Below are 24,866 nucleotides of genomic sequence, written 5' to 3'. Positions count from 1 at the left end.
GTCCCTGGGCTGACGCTCTAACCACTGAGCAACCGGCTAGGGCCAATCAATACTTTTCCATTCAGTTTGGAATTGTCCTCATGGTTGACTCAAATTCTATTTCTCCAATTAGTTCTGGCTTATTAATGACAATGCAGTGAGTAGAATCAAGCTCACATTATCAGCCAGCCCCAAAGTGTCTAACATATATGCATGATTCAGTTGTTTAGATCTAAGGTCTATCCCAGTGGTTCTCAACCTTCCTAATGCCATGACCCTTTAATACAGTTCCTCATGTTGTGGTGACCCCCCAACCATAAAATTATTTTCGTTGCTACTTCATAACTGTAATTTTGCTACTGTTATGAATCATAATGTAAATATCTGATATGCAGGGTGTATTTTCATTGTTACAAACTGAACATAATTAAAGCATAGTGATTAATCACAAAAACAATATGTAATTATATATGTGTTTTCTGATGGTCTTAGGTGACCCCTGTGAAAGGGTCATTCAACCCCCAAAGGGGTTGAGACCCACAGGTTGAGAACCGCTGGTTTATCCTCTCCTACTACACAGTCACGTTAAAATTCACAAGGACAATCCTTAGTCCCATAGAGTACAATTACATAATCACTGCATCTAGACATCAAAGGCTTTTGTTTCCCTTTCAACATTGTGACCAACAGAAATGGGGTAGAGAGGGAGCAAGAGTGTCAAGTGAGTAACATGGGGAGGAAAGGGTTCACAGTATGAAAAATGTATATGTATTACCAATGACTACAAAAGGCCCCAAGAGAGCAATCTGGGTGATGGAAATGCTTTATATTGAAATGGTGGTGGTTACACAGGTGTATACCATCATAAAAATTCAAGAAGATATACACTTGAAATGGGTGCATTTTGTTGTAGGTAAATTATACCTCCATTAAGTTGATTTTAAAGAATATTATCCAGGAACCAATTATTCCACTGACTCTATTGCTTTTCTTTTAGCTGTTCATATTGTAGCCACCTCACTAATTCTCACAAAACACACTTGAAGAATGGGAGATACAATGCAAATGATATTCAAATAAGTCATTTTTCTATACTTTTTGAAGCTAGGATCATTCATTGGCCTAAAAGGATGTTTTAATAAATCTTGCTGTTGGTTCTAAAAAATTGACATTCAAGAAACTGAACCTTAATCTCTATTGCCCTCAAATGTAAAAAAAGCAAAGCAAAGAAAAAGTACTGAACTTAATCAATGGATAAAGTACAAATATATGAAATTCATAAAAACAGCAGAAAATTTCAGTAGTTATACTAAGAAGGAAAATATAAGTAGAATGCTGTCAAATTATATACTGGTGCTGCTTCCCTGAAGAGGAATCCAGAAGTTTAAGGGATTTTTGTTGATAACATGTAAAAGTGGACAAAAATAATACTAGCCTGTCAAATATTTCATGGGCTTAGTTTATCACCACTTGTGGAGCTTCAAAATTGGCTTGATTTTATCCCAGATAAAGCCATAAAAGCCATACAAACCATCCAAAATTTGACCATCTGAGTATAGTATTCAAATATGAAAAATCATACGAAGAAAGAGGGAGAGAGAGATAGGAATATCAATGATGAGAGAGAATCATTGACTAGCTGCCTCCTGCACTCCCTCTTATTGGGGATCTAGCCTTCCACCTGGGCATGTGCCCTGACCAGGAATCAAACTGTGACTTCCTGGTTCATAGGTCGATGCTCAACCACTGAGTCACACTTACCATGCAAGAATAAGGATTTTGTTCTATTTAATTCAAATCTCCTAAAGACCGTTTTTATTGGCCAATATTTCAACAATTGGGAGAAATTCAGAGTTTAAACATAGAAACTGGTTCTCTGATCCTTACAAACTTTCACATAACTTTTACTGAGTCAAAAGTTCCATTCTCTTTTTAGAAGCAGGAAGGAAAAAAAATTATTACAAGTGACTCAAAACAAAGTAACGTAACTGTGCTTCATTAGTGAGATGTTTTCCGAGCACAGCCACTGAAGACATAGGTGATGTTAAATCTTATGACTTATCCAGTAGCTTTATTATCAGGGCTGATATTGACCTCATTGTTTTACTTTATTTTTATCTTTGTGGTCATAGATAATGCATACATTTTGGTCATAATTTTAGATTAAGGAATAACCACATGCTCATCAAATTAAAAAGTACAACTTTTGAGATTAAAAACTTTCAAATAAGTAGGTGTAAGAAAGGGTAAGGTTAAAATGAAAGTTATCAATATCAACTCATAAAAATTGTGCTTAACCTATCTAATAATAGACAAAGATGGTAACTGACCATACCTTTGCCACGCCTCCCATTGGCTAATCAGCGCGATATGCAAATTAGCCGCCAACAAAGATGGTGGCTAATTTGCATACTGCAGGCAGGGCAGGACAGCGCGAGCCGCCATCCGGGGCCCTGTGTGCAGCCCTGGGCAGCGAGGCTTAGGGGGCGATTTTGCGCCGCCTAAGCCCCACCCCCAGCCGGGACCCCCGTGTGCCACCTAAGCCCCGCCCCCAGCCAGAACCCCATGGCAATTAGAGAGCAGGAAAGTGCCACCCACAGGCAGCACCCAGCAGGGCCTGACCCCGGGTGCCCTGGCAATCCAGCGATCGGTGAGCAGGAAAGTGCAGCCTGCAGGCAGCTCCCGTGTGCGCCTGCCCCTGGGTCCCCGCGGCGATCCCAGAGCAGGAAAGCGCGGCCTGCAGGCAGCACCCCACCCTGGCGACAGCTCAAGAGAGAGTACAACACGCAGTGGAGGCCAGGAGCCTGAGAGATCAACAGAGAGCGGCACCTGCTCCAAGCCTCCACGGTGTGGCTGGGGGCAGGCCCCCAGCAGACACACACACACACACACACACACACACACACGGGATGCTTGCTCCGAGCCTCTGCTGCCAGACTGTGGCCGTCAGGAGGACATCCACTGAGGGCTCCCGGACTGAGGGGCAGGCTGGGCTGAGGGAACCCCACCCCCCAGTGCACGAATTTCGTGCACCAGGCCTCTAGTATCTTTATAATTCCATCTCTGAAGAGGACTAACATAGAAACTTTAGTCCTTAAAAGAAATGACCTGGTATACTCATTAGAATCTGTCTCTAATGTTCCCCACACACATAAAAAACAAAGTTATATACTGAAAAGTAAGTATTTAATATTCTGGAGCACTTTTGCCAGGAATAAGTACACTTTTAAAAGTTCTGACGAACAGGTGAAAGAACAAAATTAAGATGCTCACTGGTCAAGATGTGACAATTTGAGCATTTACAAAAAAGGAGGGTGTAAATAACAAGTGTCTACTAGGTCTAATTCAAATAGGACACAATGCTTGATTGTTTCAACACAGATCAGGCATAGATTCACTTGACTGTACCCTCCCCTTCGGATAATTTGAGACATTATCAGTATTGTTCTAGTCATCATTGTGCATCATACCACTTCAGCACCATCCCTCTGTCTATGGTTCTTACTACTGCATTAATCTATATATATAAAAGCCTAATTGACTGGACGACGTCATTCAGTTGACCAGTCACTATGACGCACACTGACCACCAGGGGGTAGACGCTCAACGCAGGAGCTGCTCCCTGGTGGTCAGTGTGCTCCCATAGCGGGAACGCCGCTCAGCTGACTGACAGGCACTAGACGTGGGGCTCGGGGCTGGCGAGCGCAGCTGCGGGGGTGCAAGCCTCTCCCAACTCCGACTCCGAGGCAGCGCTACTGAGCAGTGGCAGCGGCAGCAGGCACAGCGGGGAGCAACGCAGTGGGAAGCAGTGCAGTGGGGAGAAGCTTGGCCCAGCTCAGGCTCCTCCCTGGCCGCCTGCTGCTTCATGCACTACTACCCCGCCTTTGGGGATGTCAGACTGCCGGTTTCGGCCCAGTCCCCAATCCCCAAGGGGTCCCAGATTGCGAGAGGGCACAGGCCAGGCTGAGGGCGAATCCGTGCACCGGGCCTCTAGTAGTAATAATAATATACTAATAAAAATAGCTAACACTTATTTACCATGTGCAAGAAATTAGGTACAGTGAAATTAAGCAGCTTGCTTGAGACCACCCAATTAGTAAGAGCAGGTGCCAACATTCACACCCAAGGAGCCTCCTCACGCCACTTCAGCAATGGGGAAGGAAAATTCTAAACATGCCCGCGGGATCTCTCTTGGCTAGTGAACATTCTATTCCCTTTTTGTACTGAGCACTTTCTCAGGGGAAAGGCAGGCTAAGAAGAGGGAAACTTTGATGAAGGGAGAGATTAAAGATAAAACCAACCAACCAAACAAACAAAATCAATGAGTTAGAATTTTGAGTTGGACCAATGCTTTACTGAACTTAGTATTCTAAATTTTTAGATAGTGTTACAGCCTAGAAGCATTATGCAACTGCTGTGTTTTCATAACCTTAAGAAATAAGTTCTTCATCTCAGCAGTAAAAATATCATGCATAGAAAAAGGGAAAGGCATCAAAATGTTAAGAGATTATGAGCAAATTTTGTTTGATTTCTAACATCCTACATTTTCTAAGTTGTTTAATGGTGAATGGGCATCGCTTTTATAATTAGGAAAAATTGTATATTAAACAGTTATTGGAGATTTCAAAAAGAGAAGAAAGGATATATGCCTCTCACGTCACTTGCATAAAGAGAACTTGAGCCGGCAAAAGTTAGCTGCAAGTTCCTAAAAAGTCAGTCACACAGACCCTTGGATTAAAATAATAGAACAGTTTTCTTTGTTATTTTGTCATTTTTGAAGTGTTGTGAAGAAAGAAAGACAGTAGGGGCCCTCTTATACTCAACTGCTCAAGGATTGGAAAACTAAACTTGTCCAAGGCAGAGAGCATTATCCAAAGCCTTTCTGGGAGGGCTGTAGGTTCCAGGAGTAAGATGTTGGGTTATCTCCAGAGTTATGAAAAACCCACCAGACAGACTGCTATTAGCAACCACTTCCTATAAGCTGCTGCCCATCTCTCACCCCTGCAGGTAAGACCTCCAGAGTGGGTTTTCTCCTGCTCTTGGCCACTGAGTCTTCTGCCTTCCTGCTCTGATTTCTGAACCATCAAGGCTCAGCCACAGTACTATAACTCCTTAAAGTTTGGTAACTATTATCAAAAATAGCTTGTTAATAAGGTGCTTATTAAATAAAATTTGTAATGGCTTATTTAATAAAGTCTGTGTAGTCTTAATAAAGACTAAAGTCTGCAATGGCTTACTTAAAAATATAAATTAAAACAGACTCAGAGCTATCCCTGTAGAATGCCATTCTCATGTGACTTCATTCCAATGTGCATTCTTGGACAGCATGCTATGAATTTCCTACCACCCTTAGTACCTCTGGGGGACTGACATACTCAAGAGCATCATTGACCTCTGTGTTTCAGTTAAAAAAAAAAAAAGTAACACCTACCACAGGGTAAGCAGAAGATGCAGCATTAACCTAACTGCCATTTAGGAACCAGAGAATGAGAAGTGCCCTTACCCACCAGCAGAAAGAAGAGTAAGCAGGCCAGCAGCCCCTGCCCCTAAGGGAGCTGTCCCTGGTTAACAGGCACCACACTCTAATATCTTCCCTTTCTCCCAACTCTGTACCTCCACCCTTCTCAGTCCATGACAAATGGAGGAAACACTTCCCATAATCCCACTCACACCGAGGCCAACCACATTAGGCTGGTGCAGGTACACCCAAGGCTGGGAACACCCCACTTCTGGTGCAGACAACAGCTCTGGCACTATAGGAAGTGAAACATGCCTCAGGCCATGGCGTTGCCTACGACAGAATTCTCTTCCACTCAGACTTGCTGCTGAGGCTGCTATCTAGGTTGTGCACCAAACATTAAAAATGTAAACTTTGTCAAACTTTGTCAAAGCCTTGGTGAGCCCTCAGCTGGATCGGCCTCTACTTATCCCAAGTAGTGCTAACAGAGATGACCTCTGCATGCAGCCCTAGGCAGTGGTAGTCATTTCTACTGTCTTATCCAAAAATCCCACACCACAGTGCACAGCCTGTCATTATGTAATAATCTAAAGCAGAAATTAAAGGTCTCGTAAGACCCAGTCTAGAAGCGGTAGAACCACAAGTGGTGTGAAGGATACAGCCTGAGGATCAAATAATAACACTCCTCCCACAGACTCACGTACCAGGGCATAAAATGCATATCCACACCTTTCACTGTATCCAATCACAAACATGTGAGAACATCTACTATGTACAGGCATGGGCCAGCTGCTGGGGGGAAAAAGTAGGGAAGAAACAAGATACATAAGACAAGGGGCTCTGCTCTCGAGTTTATAGTCTAGAAAAGATGCTGAGCCATTTGTACAAATTCTTCAGGACATGGAGTTAGTTATTATCTTCCATTCAGATACTTGGAAACATTTACTCATTACTCTATGACTAAACTCAAAGAGCTATAATGAACCGTCAGTGACTAAATGCCAAGGCACTTTATGAGTATCATTCTGCTTGTAGATAGGCTAAATAAAAGTGTACATGCACGCACACACTAACAAAACATTAACAGTCAGCTGTGCCTCTAACCCAGTGGTTCTCAACCTTCCGGCCCTTTAAATACAGTTCCTCATGTTGTGACCCAGCCATAAAATTATTTTCGTTGCTACTTCATAACTGTAATGTTGCTACTGTTATGAGTCGTAATGTAAATATCTGATATGCAGGATGGTCTTAGGCAACACCTGTGAGAGGGTTGTTCGACCGCCAAAGGGGTCGCAACCCACAGGTTGAGAACCGCTGATTTAGAAACTAGTGAAGGACCAGAAGCCTGGAACATCTCTTCACAGACCCACGGCTCAGAGCACAGCTGCCCAGCTGTGCCTGCCCTACCACGGGGATCAGCTGGGAGGTGTACTCGGACAAAGGGTCCTGTATGTGCTCTATCTCCTCTTCACTATCCACAGAGCTCCTCAAGTGCCAGTGGAAGCAAACAAGAATGGACAGTTTAAATAAAATGTCAAGCTCCTTCCCAAAAGTATAGTCCAATACTGAGGCTGCAGCCTGGCCAAAATGAGAAACAAGTGCTTCAAGTTCTAAAGTTGACATACTCTAAAGATCGTTCACTGAGTTGGTGCAAAGCAGCACAGAGCCCTGCCGGCACCTCTCGGCCCCCCAGTCAGAGCGTGTGAGATGTCAGGCAGTTTTCACTTGAGTACGGGCCCAGAGCAGGTGGCACCAGACAGTGACCAGGGCTTCGGCTCCAGTAACAACGGTCACACAGGGACACTTACAGTCATGACTCTCGCACCACGTGGCTGTGTGCACTGATGTAATACCCTGCTAAGCGATGAGGAGTCTTTATTAAAGGGCCACATTATGCAAGCGAGAATCCACAAGCAACTGAAGAGCTCTCATGAGAAACAGCTTTTCAGAAAACTGGAAGTAGGAAGCATTATTATTTCTCCCCCCAATTTATAGGCCCCAAAAGGCACATCAGCTCCTAAACTACAGCTTCTCTCAACCCTACCTCATTGGCCAAAGGGCAGGCTGGGAGGTCCTAGCGATACAGAGCACCTCTGGGACGGCAGTGAGGCAAGGGCCTTCCTGCACAGGACTGCAAGGCTCCGGCCTGCAGGCATCCTGCACTGGAAACACGGCAAGAAACAAAATCCCTCTAAAACTGCCTTATTCTACTCCAGGACTTGGTAAAATAGAGGAGGAGATGCTGTTGAAAAAGGTAGCTTTGGTTTAAGTTTCCACATGTTAACTTCCAACAGTTTTCAGTCCTCCCCCAAATACCACATCTCTCCTACTTGTCCAACTCTAAAGCAGACTAAAAGCCAGTCTGCAGGTTGGTGAACATACAATACAATAAAATACACAGACGATGTGTTATAGAATTGTACACCTGACACCTGTAAAATTTTATTAACCAAGGTCACCCCTATCTATACTAATAAAAGGGTAATATGCTAATTAGACCGGGTCAACCAGACATCTTCCGGACGTCCAACTTCCTTCCGGAAAAAGCCACGGTGGCAGGGTCCGAGGCAGAGGTGGTTCGGGGTGGCCAGGCCGGCAGGGGGGCAGTTAGGGGGTGACCAGGCCGGCAGGGGACCAGTTCGGGGGTGATCAGGCTGGCAAGCAGAGGCAGTTAGGGGCAATCAGGCAGGCTGACAGTGGGGCAGTTAGGGGCGGCCAGGCCAGCAGGGGAGCAGTTAGGGCAGTGGTTCTCAACTTTCCTAATGCCGCGACCCTTTAACACAGTTCCTCATGTTGTGGTGATCCCCAATTTCATTATTACAAAGTGAACATAATTAAAGCAATAGTGATTAATCACAAAAACAATATGTAATTATATATGTGTTTTCTGATGGTCTTAGGCGACCCCTGTGAAAGGGTTGTTCGACCCCCAAAGGTTGAGAACCACTGAATTAGGGGGTGATCAGGTTGGCAAGCAGAGGTAGTTAGGGGCGATCAGGCCGGCAAGCAGAGGTGGTTAGGGGTGATCAGGCAGGTGAGCGGTTAGGAGCCAATGGTCCCAGATTGCGAGAGGGTGTAGGCCAGGCTGAGTGACCTCCCCTCCCCCGTGCATGAATTTTGTGCACCAGGCCTCCAGTGAATTCAATAAAAAGTAAAAAACAAGATTATTAATTTTGATTAGCCACCTACCTTTAAAATTCTACGTATAGTAAAAGTTCTGTTAGCTCTTTTATAATATAAAATAGATAAAATATAGAACTAGCAGGGAGAAAAAACACCAACGTGCTTACATTTTCACAGCAGCCCATCGCAGGCACACACCCGCGAACTCGCCAGCCTTCTGAGCACTTCTGTTAGTCTTTATTCAGGGCAGCAGGCTTTGGCCACGCGAATGGAGGAAGGGCACCAGAATAAGGAGGAAGGATTCATGGCTTGTCGATAGCTAAAACCTATTTCTGCTCAGCACTCTAACCAGAGCCTATCACCGAAGCCCTAGAATGAATTCACTGAATAAGAGGCTCAGGGAGAAGTTCCTTGTTACTAACACCCACAGTCAGGGCTAGCCAGGATCCAGACATTTAAGTCAAAGACTGCATTAAAATTAAATTTTTTTTAAACCAAAAACCTGGTCATTGAAGCCAGTAAATTGCTGTGAGCATATAACTGATCTGAAATCTAGTTACTTTCAAATTGCCATTCAATCCTCTCAGAATCCTGAAATAAAAGCATTCTTCTGCCCTCAGTGTCAGACCTGGAATGACACTTTCTGACAGGATCAGGTACATGCGGAGTAATAGCTGTCTAATCACGAAGGCTGGCTAATCGAGTAAAAGGCTTTATCTTTCCAATTTAAAACTGAAGATATCTAGTACATACCTCAGACATTTAAAAATATTCACCCAACCCCCCCCCCCCCCCGCCCCCCATCTAACCCTACCACTGACTCCAAGGCTGCTGGGGAGGGGAGGGGGTGCGGGACAGTGAGGATGCTGGTGCTCAGGGGCCAGGCCTGTTCCCTTCCCATAATCCCCCCCCCTTCTCCACCGCTCCATCCTGTTCTGTGCTTCCAGGGCTGAAACAAGGGGCAAAGCAGCAAACTCTGAGAGCACAGCTGAGAGCGGGGAGAGGCAACAAGAGAAACACAGGCCTATACTTTCCCCACTTACGAGGCCCCAGGCTGTGAATGTTGGCAGAGGTGTTTTATGTGCAGAGAAAAAAAGAAAAGCGCAGTACACACTTCATGTTCATTCATGTACACCTACAAAGTATTTAGTGTAACAAAATGTTTTGTTTTCCTCTTTAGTGTTAGTGTATTTCTGCATAAAAACACACACGAAAATGGATAAATTGGTCAAAATTTCTGAGAGGGCATGCATCTTTCATTTATAAAAATATCATAAATATGCATGCATCTACGTTTGCTTGATATATCTCTTGAAAAAGACTTTAAGAAAATAAATAGTGGCCCTAGCGGTTGTGTATAGGGCAGGGGTGGGCAAACTTTTTGACTCGAGGGCCACAATGGGTTCTTAAACTGGACCGGAGGGCCGAAATAAAAGCATGGATGGAGTGTTTGTGTGAACTAATATAAATTCAAAGTAAACATCATTACATAAAAGGGTATGGTCTTTTTTTTTTTTTTAGTTTTATTCATTTCAAACGGGCCGGATTCGGCCCGTGGGCCATAGTTTGCCCATGGCTGGTATAGGGTATAGCCCAGTATATAGTGTCAGCCAGCAGACTGAAGAGTCCTGGGTTCAATTCCGGTCAAGGGCATATACCGGGGTTGCGGCCTCGATCACCACTAGGGGGCATGCAGGAGGCAACCAATCAATGATTCTCATCATTGATGTTCTCTCTCTCTCTCTCTCTCTCTCTCTCCCTCTCTCTCTCCCCCTTCCTCTCTGATCAATTATATATATATTAGCCCTCGCCAGATTGGCTCAGTGGATAGAGCATCAGGCCTGCAGATTGAAGGGTCCTGGGTTCAACTCCAATCAAGGCACTTACCACAGTGGCAGGTCTGATTCACAGCCCTGGTCGGGGCACGTTCGGGAGGCAACCAATTGATATGTCTCTCTCACATCGACGTTTCTCTCTCTGTCTCTGTCTCTGCCTTCCACTCTCTTTAAAAATCAATGGGAAAGAAAGAAATAGTAAATTCAAAGGAAACTAGAATGTTTCTATGAAATAGCCTAAATATATTTTTCAAATCTTAGTGTGAAAGGAAAAGAATACCAAAATAAAAAAGATTATCAAAAATAAATAAATAAAAGAGAGTTCAGGGATAAAATATATCCAGGGAACCAGATATACAAGTAAAAATATTTATCTATTTTGAATTTTTAATGGAGAGGCCCTGAGTCCACCTTTGCAATATGGTAAGCAGAACAAGAGTTACCAGCCTAGGGCCTGGGATAATAGTCAGTTGCCTCAGGAAGAAAAATGAAGTATAGCAACCCAATGTTACTGAATGCAATGTTTTCGTAGCTTCACACAGTCATTTTCTCAGAAGTCAGTTTATGATTAGGTAGTACCATCCACCTATGATTCCCTATACCAGGGGTGGGCAACCCCTGGCACGCGTGCCAAATACGAGTGCCAGTAACTTTTGCTGGCACGCGAAACCCTCTCTTATAATCTCCCATTTACAATTGTGAATCTTTGTTCTCAGTGATGAATTTTGTTAAGTCTCGTAACAGGAGTAGCCTGATGGATGAAAGTAGTAGCTCGTGCATATCTCTGAAGGTCACGAAATATAAACCTGATGTAAAATCTCTGTCATCAGTGATGCAGCAGCAAAAGTCCCACTGATAATATCAAACGGAGTCATAAAGTTTTCTGTCGGACTATCAGTGTACATGTATACATTAAAAAATAAATGTATTTTTCATCATCATATACTGTGTTTTTGTCGCTCAAATGAATTTTATTATTTTTTCAAGGTTCTTCACATACGTACACCTTAAGAGATATCAAGTAGGCGTAACATGTTCTCAAAAAATTAGGGTTGGCACGCAGAAGAATTTTGAGTCAGAGATTTTGCTGGTTTTGGCATGCACTCACAAAAAGATTGCCCACCCCTGCCCTATACTAACTAAAGCCTCATAACCATATATCCAATCATTAGAAATATAATTAAACACAACAAACATTTACTGAGAATGTACGATGTCTAGGGTAGCAAAGGAGACCAGCACCCAACAACTAGAACAGAGTTGAAGTTCTAGAATTAGACTTAGAGCCCATCCCTATGACCCATCAACAAGCCCTCATGTTAGCTAGTGTGACAACAGGTGAAATTCCAGGCAGGCTATTTGCAGTAGTTTCCCCCTTCAGCTATTATTCCACAGCTCTGCTGCACCCTCCCATTACCAGGCCCCCTTCTTTGCACACACACTTTTAAAAACATCGCAATGTTTTGTCAAGAATAATTACTTCTCACAGGTATTCCATATACAATTTCTTGACAAAAATTCTTCACCTAAAGGAACGACTGCCAAATGACCAGAAACTGGTGAACATTTGTTATAGAATTTTCTTCTCGACAAAAATGATCATTATGTCCAGCTCAGCGAAGCTGTGCTCCTGTGTTCTGTCAGCTGAGACGGTGAAATACTTAATTTGACATCATAAAGGTGGTCTTTAAATTAAAAGTAATCAGAAAATTCTTAACACTTAAAAGTTAGAATGTTGAGACTTCCCTCTTTAATTGCTCTTTTTTAGGCATTAAGGTAAATGAGCTTAAAAGTTCCATGGTAATAAAAAGAATGAAATTATCCATGATTAGTGTATGCTATGTACACCCTAACCCATGAGGTCTGAACTTTTATGATTCCCACTTTACAGATAAGGAAGCAAAACACAAGGGTTAAGGGACTTGTCCACATTTCACAGCTAATGAGCTGCACAGTCCGTTTTAAACAAGAGCAGTTTGCCTCCAAAGTCCACTCAATGGCTCTTGGCTACTACACTGTTCTGTCACAATACCTGTAGTGTTTCACAAAACTAGTTATTCACACCCAACTGATGGCCACAGAAACACTGTTAAAGGCAAATAAAAGATTTTCTTACTTGAGAGTAAAAGCTCTGGCTAAGCTACAAGGAAATTCAAAATAATGAAAATGTAAAGCTTATTTAGGCTGTTAAATAGATTGGTGAGGATAATTCAATATATCACACTACAAAAGCAAAGATGTAACCTTCTATTTAACAAAGTCAATTATACACCAAATAAGAACAACGCTATTTGATTTTTAAAAGAAAAAAATCCTTTAACCATTTGGACCTTAAGGACCAAAGGAGTCTAAGAAGCTCAAAAACTCTAATAGTTGATTTCCAATTAGACATCATAGGCACAACTGTACGTCACAGTCCACGGGTCACCTGTAATGGTATGTCCATTCGTTTCCAGCAAAGGATAAAATTAACAATGTGGTGAATTTTTTGCAAAACTAAATGTACGCAATGTTTAAACTCTAAATATGCCTTTCCTTCTGTTGTCCTGTATTAAATGCAGTATCAAGACATAATGGTGTTTTTGTTGTAGTGTGCTTCTCAGCATATTTAAAATAAGTTAGAAACTCTGCTTATCCAATTTTTTTTTGTTCTACTGGCTTTTAAAATTTTGGTTCTCAACTCTAGGAACCAATCAATGGGCAAGAAGAAGAGTAAATCACCCTTGGGAAAAAACTAGTTAATAACCTGCCTAAAGAACTTTTTTTTTAAGTCCCTTAAGAACACAGTAGATCAACAATTTTGGAAAATTATTTCCACTGAATAATTCATCAGTGGAATTATTAAAAATGCAGACTAAGCTGTCATCCTCAAGAGAGCAATATAGTTCTAACTATCAAAGCCAGCAACACTTCAAGGCTTAAAAAAAACGTAAAGTGGCATTACCATGCTAATGTTACCTATTTGTACTGTAACTCTAGATCAAAAAAGCAGATGTTTAAAACTGGATAAGGCTGCTCAAATTTAACACCATTATCTTGATAAGCTTTCCCTACCACACTCCTCCCTACTTTTAAAACATTACCCAAGCGAAACAAGTAATTTTAAGGATCTTTCTCAATGTAATAATGTAACCATCCCTGTTACAATTTGTGTGGCGAATACTAAGCTTTAATTAATTATATAAATAGAAGTAGTCACTGATAGAAAACACAAAACAACACAAAGAGCCAACAGTAAACAAAACACCCTAACAGTCTGTTATCCAATTTTAAAAAGGGCAGTTACAACTGCAAGTTCAGCTGAAAGCCTTTTACACAGCCTCTGCTTAGCTGGGATAATAGATATGTTCACACACTAAGCATCAATTCTGAGGGCTTGTTTCATTAAATCACAGAATGGAAGTATATTTAAAGGCTTGTTAATCTGATCAACAAACTACATGTGAGTTTGGCCTTCAAACTACATGGATACAGCCTTCCCAAAATTGGGGATAAGTCTGCCCCATGCTCACAACAGGACGCCTGTGCAGTTCACTACTATTTGCCCTTCCTGATTTTCTTCTGAGGCTCCAGCTGGAGATACATGGATATTTGTGGTCATTCATGGTGGGTGTAACAATCTAGGGAGTGTCTCCTCAAGACAACACAAAGAGCCAACAGTAAAGGGAAAAGCTTCCTTTAACTCAAAGGCTTCCTTCCTGTTCCCTGTCTTAAAAAAACAAGGCTCCAAACTTCTTCCCTTAAAGGAACTGCAACCAGAGGCTGTCCTCACACCTCTTCTGGCAGCACCGAAGCTCATCACACCTACAGAACAGTCTCTGAAGGACCCCACATAATCCACAACTCCACTCTGCTTTCAAAAGGAAGGGTAAAGACGGACGGACAGACACACACACACACACACACACACACACACACACCAGAGTTGGCTCACCACCGAAGATCAGAAATACTGGGGATTGACCATAGTTTGGTCGAGTTGTAACAGAATGCTCAGAAACAAAATAAGCTGTGCTAGGAAGCTTTAAGCTAACAGCTCTGGAAATGTCATTTCTCCACCCCCATGCATACATACTTATTGCATAAAACAGCTGTATGCCTGCAAGAACAGCTTAAAAAGCACTGGGTCCTGAAAGAACACAACTGTACATGATGAAAACTAATTGAAAAGTTCACAAGGCCCCCAGCCACATGTGGAAGCTGCTGTCCCAGTGAAGGAAGGATGCATGTGAAATGTCTAAGGACCCAGGCTCCTCGCTCGCTGATAACGACCTCGGGTATCTGGGGCTGGTGGCTGTCTTATTTCACTTGACACCTTCAATTCTCTCATCAGCTACTGCAGGCAAACTGAGCCTGCCGAGAACAGTGACCCTGTCCTCCGCAGCTTTCCCAACACTCTGACAAGAAGTAAATTACAAGGCAACCCTTTTCGGCCTCTATAAATTGTACCTATTTATTCTATTTGACTCTATAGTTAAGTACAGTTGGGATGAACTGAACTTCAGAGCCTAAAAGAAACAGATGATCTAGTATAGCTCTCAATTTTACAGATGAAGAAACTGGTGGAAAAGCATTATGGCTAGCACAAGGATATAGACCAAGATAGAGGCAGAACCAGAAGGCACACATTCTTCCTACCCACTTCATCGTGTCATGCTGATCATCTACGTAGGAGGGGGACAGGAGCTGAGGTTGGTATCACCACACAGTTTAAGGGCTAACACAGGGAACTGTGGTCCACAGGCCACTGGGAAGTAAGACGTCAGTATCAGGTGAAGGAATAGGCAAGTCCCCTGCATCTGCACAATTTAGGTAATCCCTTTCCCCTCTGCTGACATTCAAGTACAAACAAATAAGGAGAAGCTTTATGATTAAATGCACCTGGCAAAGAGTAAGAGGCTTTTTTCTAGAAATGGGAGAGAATTTATTTAGCTTTCAGAGGCATTACTTTCACAACAATACACACTCTTAACACAGGAAGACCCTATTGAAGTTCCACAAATTGCCTTTAATAAGGTAATTATTAAAGTGCTAAATATTTAGGCTGATTTTATGAGGCTCTCAAACATTAATTTTGAGAAAGTTAGTGGTTTTGAGGATTTGCATACATGATCACAATCAAATGGTAAAATAAACCAAACAACAACTTGTGAAAGTGGGCGTTAAAGCCTGGTTTATTACACTAGACCAGTGGTTTTCAACCTTGGCTACACATGAGAATCAAGTGCCAACCATGTGAGACAGTCACCATGGCCAGTCAACCTGGTCAAGCCTTTAGATGACTACACCCCCAGATTTCTAGTCATCACAGATGAGGCCCCACACATTACGGAGATGAGATACGTCATATCTACTTTGCTCTGTCCAAATCCCTGACCCACAGAATCCATGACATAAGAAAGTGGTTGTTTTAAACCACTAAGTTTTGGGGTGATCTGTGTAGCAACAATAGTAACTGGGACACATGGGAAGTACTTAAAAATCCCAACATCAAAGTGGCACTGTAGCCCAATTAAGCCAGAATCTCTGGGAGCAGGGGGGACCCAGGCATCTATTTTTAAAGCACCTCAGGTAATTCTAATGTGCAACCATGGTTGAGAATCCTCTTTAGGCCTATGCTGTCCAATGCAGTAGCCACCTGTCATATGTAGCTATTTAAATTAATGAAAATTAAATTTAAAATTCAGTTCTTTGATTACATTAGCCACATTTCAAGTGCTTAATACTCACATATGGTCAGTGGCTACCGTATTGAACAGCGATATACAGAACATTTCCATCACACAGAAAATGCTATTGGAAAGTGCTGGTCTAGACCAGAAGCGCTCAAAGTGTAGTCCTGAGCTAACAGCATCACCTGGGAATTTGTTAGAAATGCAAATTCTCAAGCCACACACCAGTCCTGCTGGACAGAACCTTTTGGGGTGGGACTCTCCAGATGATTTTATGCACACTCAACTGAGAAAACCACTGCTCTTGTTACTGTCCATACAAAATATTTTTTCCCATGACCTAGCTCATACTTATATCTGAAAATGATCAACTTTTAACTTCATTATAATAAAAGAGAATAGTTTATATTGTCATAAAATTTTAAAGATATGTTTTCATATTAGCAAGCTTGTTTGAGAAGAAATGCCTTTCAATTAACAAAGGAGTATGAAAAAGTTTGGCATGTGCATGGCAGGTGCAATTTTGTTGAAAATTGGAAACAATCCAAGTTATACATTTATCACTAACTAGATTTTGCAAGACGAAGCCAAATTAAGTGATAAGATAATAAACTGGTCAGTTTGATAGCATTTTGAAAAATTTTCCCAGCCCATCATATATATATATATATATATGTATATGTATATATACACACACACACACACTTTTAATTAAAAATTTCTGAACTAAAATATTTGCAATAGTGACACAAAAATAGGATTTTTTCAAAATCTTCCAACTTTCTGTACTGACTAGAAGTAATTATCTTCATGAATTGAAAGTTGTCTGGGGCAACTACCACCTTCAATTCTAGCATTTACATTTGCTCTAAAGAGAATCACTATTTTTATTTCTAATCCTGAAAGTTAAATAAAAAGGGAATTTGATAGCATCTTCTAATAGAAATAAAAAAATGTTAATAGCAAAGATCATATACAAAATACTTTCTTTATGCTGGGCATTCTTGAATCTAGGCACTGAGAATACAAAAATAAATAATAAATAGTCTTTCCCCAGAGAAACCTAGAATCAACTGAATACAGCTACTCCTGAGATAGATCCTTAACATTAAAGACAGAGACCAACACAAACAAAACAATGCATTATGGGCAGGCAGAGGGGTGAACTACTTAGGGGAGTCTATCATTAATGTCCTCAGAAAGAGGGCAAAAATACCACAACCAAGGAACAAGAATAGGATGCTATTTTTTTTTAAATTTACGACCAAAAAAAGAGCTCTTGAAAATTAAAAACATGGTCGCAGAAAAGAAAAATTAAACATAAGGATTGAAAGATAAGTGGGGGAAATTTCCCAGAAGGTAGAACAAAAAACAAGAGATGAAAAGTAGAAAGGGGGGAAAAAAAAGTAATTAGATGACCAATTCAGGAAACTAACTCCATATCGAAATAAGTATTGGGGGGGGGGGGGGGCACAGAATGAATAAACAGGTGAATTTAAGATTTTTAATTTTTTTTTTTTTAAGAACCAAAGGACATGAGTTTCCAGGACAAAAAGGCCCATTATGGTGATTTCACATACAAACAGGTGAGTGTGTGTGTGTGTGTGGGGGGGGGGGGGGGGGGGGTGCAGAGAATATTCCACAAGATTCAGAGAGGAAAAACCTAGGTTACACACTAAGGTTTAGAAATCCAAATAGCTTTGGACTTTTCAACAGAAACACCGGAAGGTAAAAGACATTAGGGCAACCAACATCTTTAATTTGATACCCATCCAAACTATCAATGAGGTGGGTGGGTAGAACAAAGATATTTTCATGGTTTTAAAAGCACTTTACCGCCAAAACCGGTTTGGCTCAGTGGATAGAGCGTTGGCCTGAGGACTGGGGGGGTCCCGGGTTCGATTCCGGTCAAGGGCATGTACCTGGGTTGCGGGCATATCCCCAATAGGAGGTGTGCAGGAGGCGGCTGATCGATGTTTCTCTCTCATCGATGTTTCTAACTCTCTCTCTCTCTCCCTTCCTCTCTGTAAAAAATCAATAAAATGTATTTAAAAAAAATAAAAAATAAAAAAAATAAAAACACTTTACCTCCTCAGCACCCTTTCTCGGGAAAATAGTAAAGGATGTGCTCTATAAAACTGAGGCAGTAAACTAAGAAATTAAAGGGAAACAGAAAAACAAGACATTCCACAGAGAAAACAGGTAAGGGGAATCCTCAGAACGATGTGACAGAAACCTGAGGAAGGTGGCTAAACCAGGCAGAGAAGGCCATCAGTTCATAAAGGAGCATGTAAGAAGGGTCAAGCAGAAATGTTTCTAAGAAAATGAAATCAAGAGAGTACCTGATATGTTTGAATGTCCTGAAATGAGGCAAGGGGCAGATAATGTAAATGCTGAATTAAGAATAAGTACATAGAAAAAGCAGCAAATTAAAGGAAAGGGAAAAAATAGAAATAATTGTTAACTCCCAGGAAAGCAAAAAGTTCTGTATAGAAAAGAGATAGGAAAAGAGACCACAGAAGAGTACATGGTTCAACTATAAACAGTGTTCTATTTGGTCATATAAATAATGTAAACACTAAATACTGATGCAACCAAAATTACTATATTGGGAAAATGGGGAATAGGAAGATTTGGGGTGGGCCGGGGACAGCACATAGAAAGAGAACAAAGAGAGAAATCAAACACTAGCACTACCAGCATGTTACTCAGAAATATGGAGGGAAATTCCAAAAGAATGAGCTAAAATTGCTATATGTGGCTGCCTCTAGGGAAAGAAATGAAAAGAATTATTTTTTTTATCATAGCCTTTATAAAAGATAGACCTACTTTATACTGTCAACTATGTATACTGATTTAAATACACAGGGTAGGGCCCTGGCTGCTGTGTCTCAGTTGGTTGGAGCGTCATCCCATACACCAAAGGTTGTGGGTTTGATTCCCAGTTAGGGCACATACCCAAGTTGCAGGCTCAATTTCCAGTTGGGGAGCATACAGGAGCAGCTGATCAATGTTTCTCTCTCACATCGATGTTTCTTTCTCTTTCTCTCTCTCTTTCACGCGCGCTCTCTCTCTCTCACTCTCTCTCCCTCTTCCTCCTTCTCTCCCTTCCCCTCTCTCTCAAATCAATTTTTAAAAGAACACATCCTCAGATGGTGATTGAAAAAAAATTTTAATAAAAAAAATTTTTTCACCTTTGATGGGTGAAAAGTAGGTTTACAGTTGGCTATATGATAAATAATACAATAATAAATAATACAAGAATGAACTGTTTCACAATCAAACTGTAAACATACCTTTGCCCAAACCTGCATATATACATATATACACATAATATTTATTAAAATACATATAAACAATATATAAGTGTGTATCTGAAAATATGCATGAAAAATAAATGACTGCGGTTATCTTTATTTTTGAGAGGTGAGGGGATGGGAAGAGTAGGAGTGACAGCAGGGGTGAAAGGAAGGCTTTTCACCATATGTCTCTTTATACTTTGATTTTTTAACTATAACCCATTTTGGCAAATTAGGGGTTCTCATTCTACTCCCCCTTCCCGAACTGAACTGTGTGTGTGTGTGTGTGTGTATACAATCACCCAGAAGAAGGTATGCTTTAACTTTATTTGACAAGGACTTTTTCCTGTCCTTGCTACACTATTAGCACCCACATGGCCAGCATAAATGCCGCCTGTCTTTGCAGGGTGCCAGACCCTGCGTCGCTCCCCCAGCCCCTCCTCAGTGCTCCACCACACTGGGAACCTAAGCGGCACAGGTGTTTGCTGAGCACCTGCTTTGAGCCAGGTGCTGCTTAGGGGCACGGGTCACAAAGGTAAGTAGGACAAGATAGTTGCCTTCAGGGAGCTCACAGGCTCAATGAGGAGAACGAAGAGGAAATAGGTGATTTGCAAATAATACAGTGCATGCAAGGGCAAAAGTATAGTCCACATAAGCTACCACATTGTTTTTTTAATGTTTCCCCCCATCTCTCAAAGGTGAGACGCTCTGTCAGGCCCACAGTTACTGGGCCTATAGTTACCTTTGGATCTCCTGTGCCAAGTATGGTGTCATATGTCTCCTGCATAGTAATACAACTGCATTTTAAGAAACCAATTCAGCCCTGACTGGTTTGGCTCAGTGGATAGAGCGTTGGCCTGTGGACTGAAAGGTCCCAGGTTCGATCCGGTCAAGGGCATGTACCTTGGTTGCGGCACATCCCCAGTAGGTGCGCAGGAGGCAGCTAATCGATGTTTCTCTCTCATCGATGTTTCTAACTCTCTATCCCTCTCTCTTCCTCTCTGTAAAAAATCAATAAAATGTAAAAAAAAAAAAAAAATGAAACCAATTCATATGTCTTAAATGTTTCAGAATAGCAATGGTATGTATACACATCAACCATTAATCTGGACCTCTGGACCTCTGCAGTATATTATAACCTTAGAGTATCAGGACCAAAACAAACATTTTAACCTCAGAAGCCCTGTGATCTTTGTCCTCACCGTGTAGTCTTGGCTTTGATTCCATAAAGTGGGAAAATTATGAAAGCTAAGCCCGTCTGTTTCTTTTCCTGGAAATCAATGCCCTCTCACTTGTTTTACTGGTAGGATTCAAAACTTTCACCCAGTAACTTAAAATTTCTATTTATGACTAATACATTAATAATTTCTTGCAATTTTCAGGAAAATGACACTTCTCAATTTGATACAGGTTTGCCAATATTACTTTAAGTGCTTCTAAGACATCAAACCTTGGACTTCTAGGTAAGAAAGATAATATTTTTGCCTTTCCCTGAGCACTATCCCAAAACAAATGATAGAAATAAATTGTAAACATAACATGAAGCACTATCGCAATTAATCAACCCAGAGCCCAAGGGAGGAATTGTTTCTATTTTTAAATGCACTGTTGCTTTAAGGGAAAACCTGGTGGAGAAACATGAAACCAAGCTGCATAATGAAAATCAAAATGCATTTGGTGTCTCCATCCTTGCAACACAGTAATCCTAACCTACAAGCAACACTGTTGCATTGACTGACCCCTCTCAGTTGGTCTGTAAATTAAATGACTGGTACCCAGGCAGAACCCCACAGAAAGAGCCCATCTACCACTCAAAGAATCAGATCTGTCAGAAAAAGAAAACAAGAGAACACCCATATTTCAATGCTATTCTTACAGCTTCAGAGAAGGGGCTATTCCAATAAGCAAGCAGATGGATAAATCCCGGAAGCATTACAAATGTTTACTTAAAAGATCCTGATTAATGATGGCAGTGGCCAGGAAAGCCCTAAAAATGATCAACTGATTATTTAGCATTTCTAATCAACTGTCTACAGTTATAATTACTACCCAAATTCCACAAATAAATATTTCTCACCACAAATGATAAAACTTCATCTCATTAAACAGTACCTAACAGTAGCATTCCTTATGGTTAAGAGTGACAAGGAACAGGTGCAAGGAACCAAAAGAGAAACAGCAGCTACATAACAGCAGTTAGAATATTCTACCTGTTTCCCAGACTGCTTTAAAGAACCTAACCCAACAGAATTTTTTTTCTGAAACAATAGAAAAATATTGTTTGGGGGTGGTGGTGATATTTTCATGTACTCAATGAGTTTACTTACTAACCATGAAATGTACAACTACACTGCTAAACATGTATCTAAAATACTATATTTAAAATGTATCTAAAAATATTACCCAAGGATACATCCATCATTTAAAAGTATTTAACACAACATTTTAAATACAACTTAGCTATTTACTATAACCATAACAATCTGCTCTAGGTAGCAAAATATTTGCAAACTTGCTAGCTTTGGTACTAAAAAGCAAAAAAACAACAAACAAAACACCAAATCTTACATCCTGATAATTTCTTCCCCCAAATTTAGCAAAACTGTGCCTGAACGCCACATGATTACAGAATGGAGGCAGTTGCTTCCTTTAGCAATAAAGTAACAAATCCTACTTCAGAGTCTCCATTGAAAATCTTTGAAGAGCAAAAATCACTAAATTGTAGCGCATCAGTCAACAGGTGACCAGGAACACAAACTCATACCGATCTCTAGAGGAATTAATTTTGCCAAATCTCCCGGTTTTTCATTCCTATATTTTGTAAGCTAATGCACTGCTATGTTGAATGAATTCCAACCTTTTTCTTCTCAAGGGCTTACCAGAAAAATGCCAAATATTTAAATTATTTTAGGGCATTTTCCCATACTGCTGGGTGGAATAGAGCAGAATTAATAAGGATCCAACAGTTACAACTTTTCAAATGCAAATAGGTTGCCCTCTGGTAAACGCAGCCCCCTTTTAAACATGCCCCCCCAGTGTCTACACAACTAGGGCAATACTTTTGTTTCCTTGAAAATCAAACTTCGCATATTACATTCAGGCATTATCTCAACCCAACATCACGATCACCAACAAGATTTTAAATGGTCCAGGCCTCAGCCTAGATCTTACAAGACTGTTTTTTGCTTTATTGTGGGGTCCTCTCTCATGTTACACACAAAATACTGTCAAATGAACAAGGCAGTGCAGCGGTGGAAAGAAAGTGGAACACTGGGTCCCCCGAAAAACAAGGTCTTGGGGTGGTCACCCGCCCACTCTGGCCTCAGTTTTCTTATCTGTAAAATGTGGCTGTTAGACTAATCATCTTTAGGATCCCACCCATCCGGCCCCTCTATGTCCGGGTGCCTCTAGGCTTGGGCCTGCCGGGGACACAGCTGACTGGTGCGAGCTCCAGCCAGGGTGCCAGCCGATGCCGCTCTAGAAGGGGGGGTGGACGGGGCGCGGGGAGGGAGGAGAGGAACTTGGACTTGCAACAGCTTCAGACGGGAGCGTGCGACAAACTTGAAGCCAATCCCCCTAACAATAGGAAAGAGACTCCCATTTTCCTGGCTCAAACTTGGAGACTGCGAGGTCAGGTCCTCCTCCCGCCCTCCGTGCGCCCGCGTTACCTGTCTCCCTGTTTGGTGTTGGAAGGAGGAGGGTGCAGGACCGTCTGATTCCCTTCCATCTCCACCACGCACTTGGTGTTCAGTTCCAGTTCTGAAAGCACAGGGAACACGAACGTTGCAAAGTCGAGCATCCCGCCGGCGCGGGCTCTCCCGGGAGGCGGCCGAGCCGGACACCGGCGCCCGTGTCTGCACGGCCGGTGCGGGCGCCGCCTCCGCCCGGCTCCCCGGCCTGGGCTGCGCGCTCGCCGCCCAGCCCCGCCGCCCCGCAATTGCCAAAGTTGCCCCCGCCCTCCCCGGCCAGACCCCCGAGAGAAACGCGCGGAAAGCTCCTCACCTCGTCGGTTCATGGGCCGGACCCGGACGGCAACTTTTACCTTGGTATCCGACATGTTGGCGGCGCCCGCGCGGCCCGAGGCGGCCCCTCACGCGCCGCGCCGCCGCCGCCACCGCCGCGCGCCCCCCGAGCGCGGCCGCCGCCGCTCCGCCGTGAGCTCCGCGAGGCAGCGCCGAGGCGCGCGGGCCATCCCGGGGGAGCGCGACGCGGGGCACGGCCGCGGCCCGGGGAGGGGCGGGCGCGGGGCGGGGCGGGGCGCGCGGGCGGGGAGGAGGCCGCGCCGGCCCAGGCGCCTCTCTAGCCGCGCGGGCCCAGCCGAGCGCGCAGCACCGCGGCCCCTCGCGGCCGCCGGGGGCCCGGCCGCACCGCCATCTTCGCCGCCCCGCCCGCCCGCCCGCCGGGCCCCAGGCTCGGGGAGGCCCGACTCGGCCGCGCGCGGCGTCCTCCGGAGCCGGCGGGCCCGGCGATCACGGGGCTGAGGCCGCGGGAGTCCGGGGCGGGACGCCTGCTGCCCCCGGGCGGGGCGCCCGGACGGAGCTTGCACCGGCGCCCGCGGGGACCGCCGTGGACCTGAGTCCCCTTCGGGGGCCGCTGTCACCGCAGCCCCGGAGCCTGGGCGTGCCGGGTGGGCAGGCCTTCCCCGGGAGCTCAATGCGCCTGAACCAAACGCCGCGCGCCGGCCCCTCCGCCCGCCCGCGCCGCGCCGCGCCGCGCCTGCAGCGGTGTTTTAGGATCGTTGTGGGGAACCGAAGCTAGAAATTAATCTGTGCATCTGCCACCGAGAGAGTATGTGTGTGCGTGCGAATAGTGCTTTCGCTTCCTTTCCCTTCCCTTCCACTTCGCTGTGGTGGGAGGCATGTCTAGTGGGCTGGGAGGTCATTAACTCTTACATAAGACTTTAATGGCAGTGGATTCTGTTGTCCTGCCAAGTGCAGACGTCGCTGCCAGGGCGGAACTGGGTGAATCTGATTTATTCTGTTTGGTTAAACAAGGGCTTTTAGGCGCCATGCGCCGGCAGGCGCTTTGAAGCGTACAGAAGTGTAAAATCCAGAGTTTCGATCTGGGAAAGCCTTTCGATGTTGCGTATTTGTAGAAATTTAATTATGCATAAGTTCACCGAAAGTTGTATTGGGGGCCTACTGTGTGCAACGTGCTGTGGAGGACACGCCCAAACATGAATGAAGTTAGGTCTCCTGTGCTCCAGGTGCACACTACGGTAGCCAATAGGGTGGATATAATGCCAGGCTGCAGGTGGTGTGAGAGAGGCTGGGTTCTGTCTGGAAGAGGTGCCCATTATGGGCTTGACTTTAAGTGATGCTCAACTGATGCTACTTCACCCCTGTCATGTGCCAGGACCAGCTAATTTGGTCCACCTCTGAACGGGCCTGTGGCATCTACTTCCTCCACCCTAGTCAACAAATGTGTACCCAGCACCTATGATGTGACGAACACTGTCCTAGGTTCTTGGGATATATTGCTGAACAAAAGAGTTAGAAT

The 24,866-nt window shown here is 43.3% G+C and overlaps 1 protein-coding gene across 10 annotated transcripts in view; it reads right to left on the bottom strand.

Annotated features, from left to right (window-relative positions):
• Positions 1-23,475, bottom strand: part of KIF13A (kinesin family member 13A) — a 219,279-nt gene extending 195,804 nt beyond the window's left edge. For 9 of the 10 annotated variants that reach the window (XM_070405671.1, XM_070405675.1, XM_070405677.1 and 6 more), the window contains exons 1-2: positions 23,370-23,475; positions 23,036-23,126 (exon numbers count right to left, since the gene is read on the bottom strand). In XM_070405671.1, coding sequence (XP_070261772.1) covers positions 23,036-23,126; positions 23,370-23,424 — 146 coding nt within the window. In that variant the 5' untranslated portion in view covers positions 23,425-23,475. Of the gene's footprint in view, positions 1-23,035; positions 23,127-23,369 lie in introns of those variants that run through there. The other variant, XM_070405680.1, reaches the window with a different exon arrangement.
• Positions 23,476-24,866: the final 1,391 nt, after the last annotated feature.

Source organism: Myotis yumanensis, unplaced genomic scaffold (assembly GCF_028538775.1).
Source record: "Myotis yumanensis isolate MYYU_CA2020_CCGP unplaced genomic scaffold, mMyoYum1.0.hap1 SCAF_2, whole genome shotgun sequence".
Classification (NCBI taxonomy): domain Eukaryota; kingdom Metazoa; phylum Chordata; class Mammalia; order Chiroptera; family Vespertilionidae; genus Myotis; species Myotis yumanensis.
This window is presented reverse-complemented; position numbering and strand designations above follow the sequence as displayed.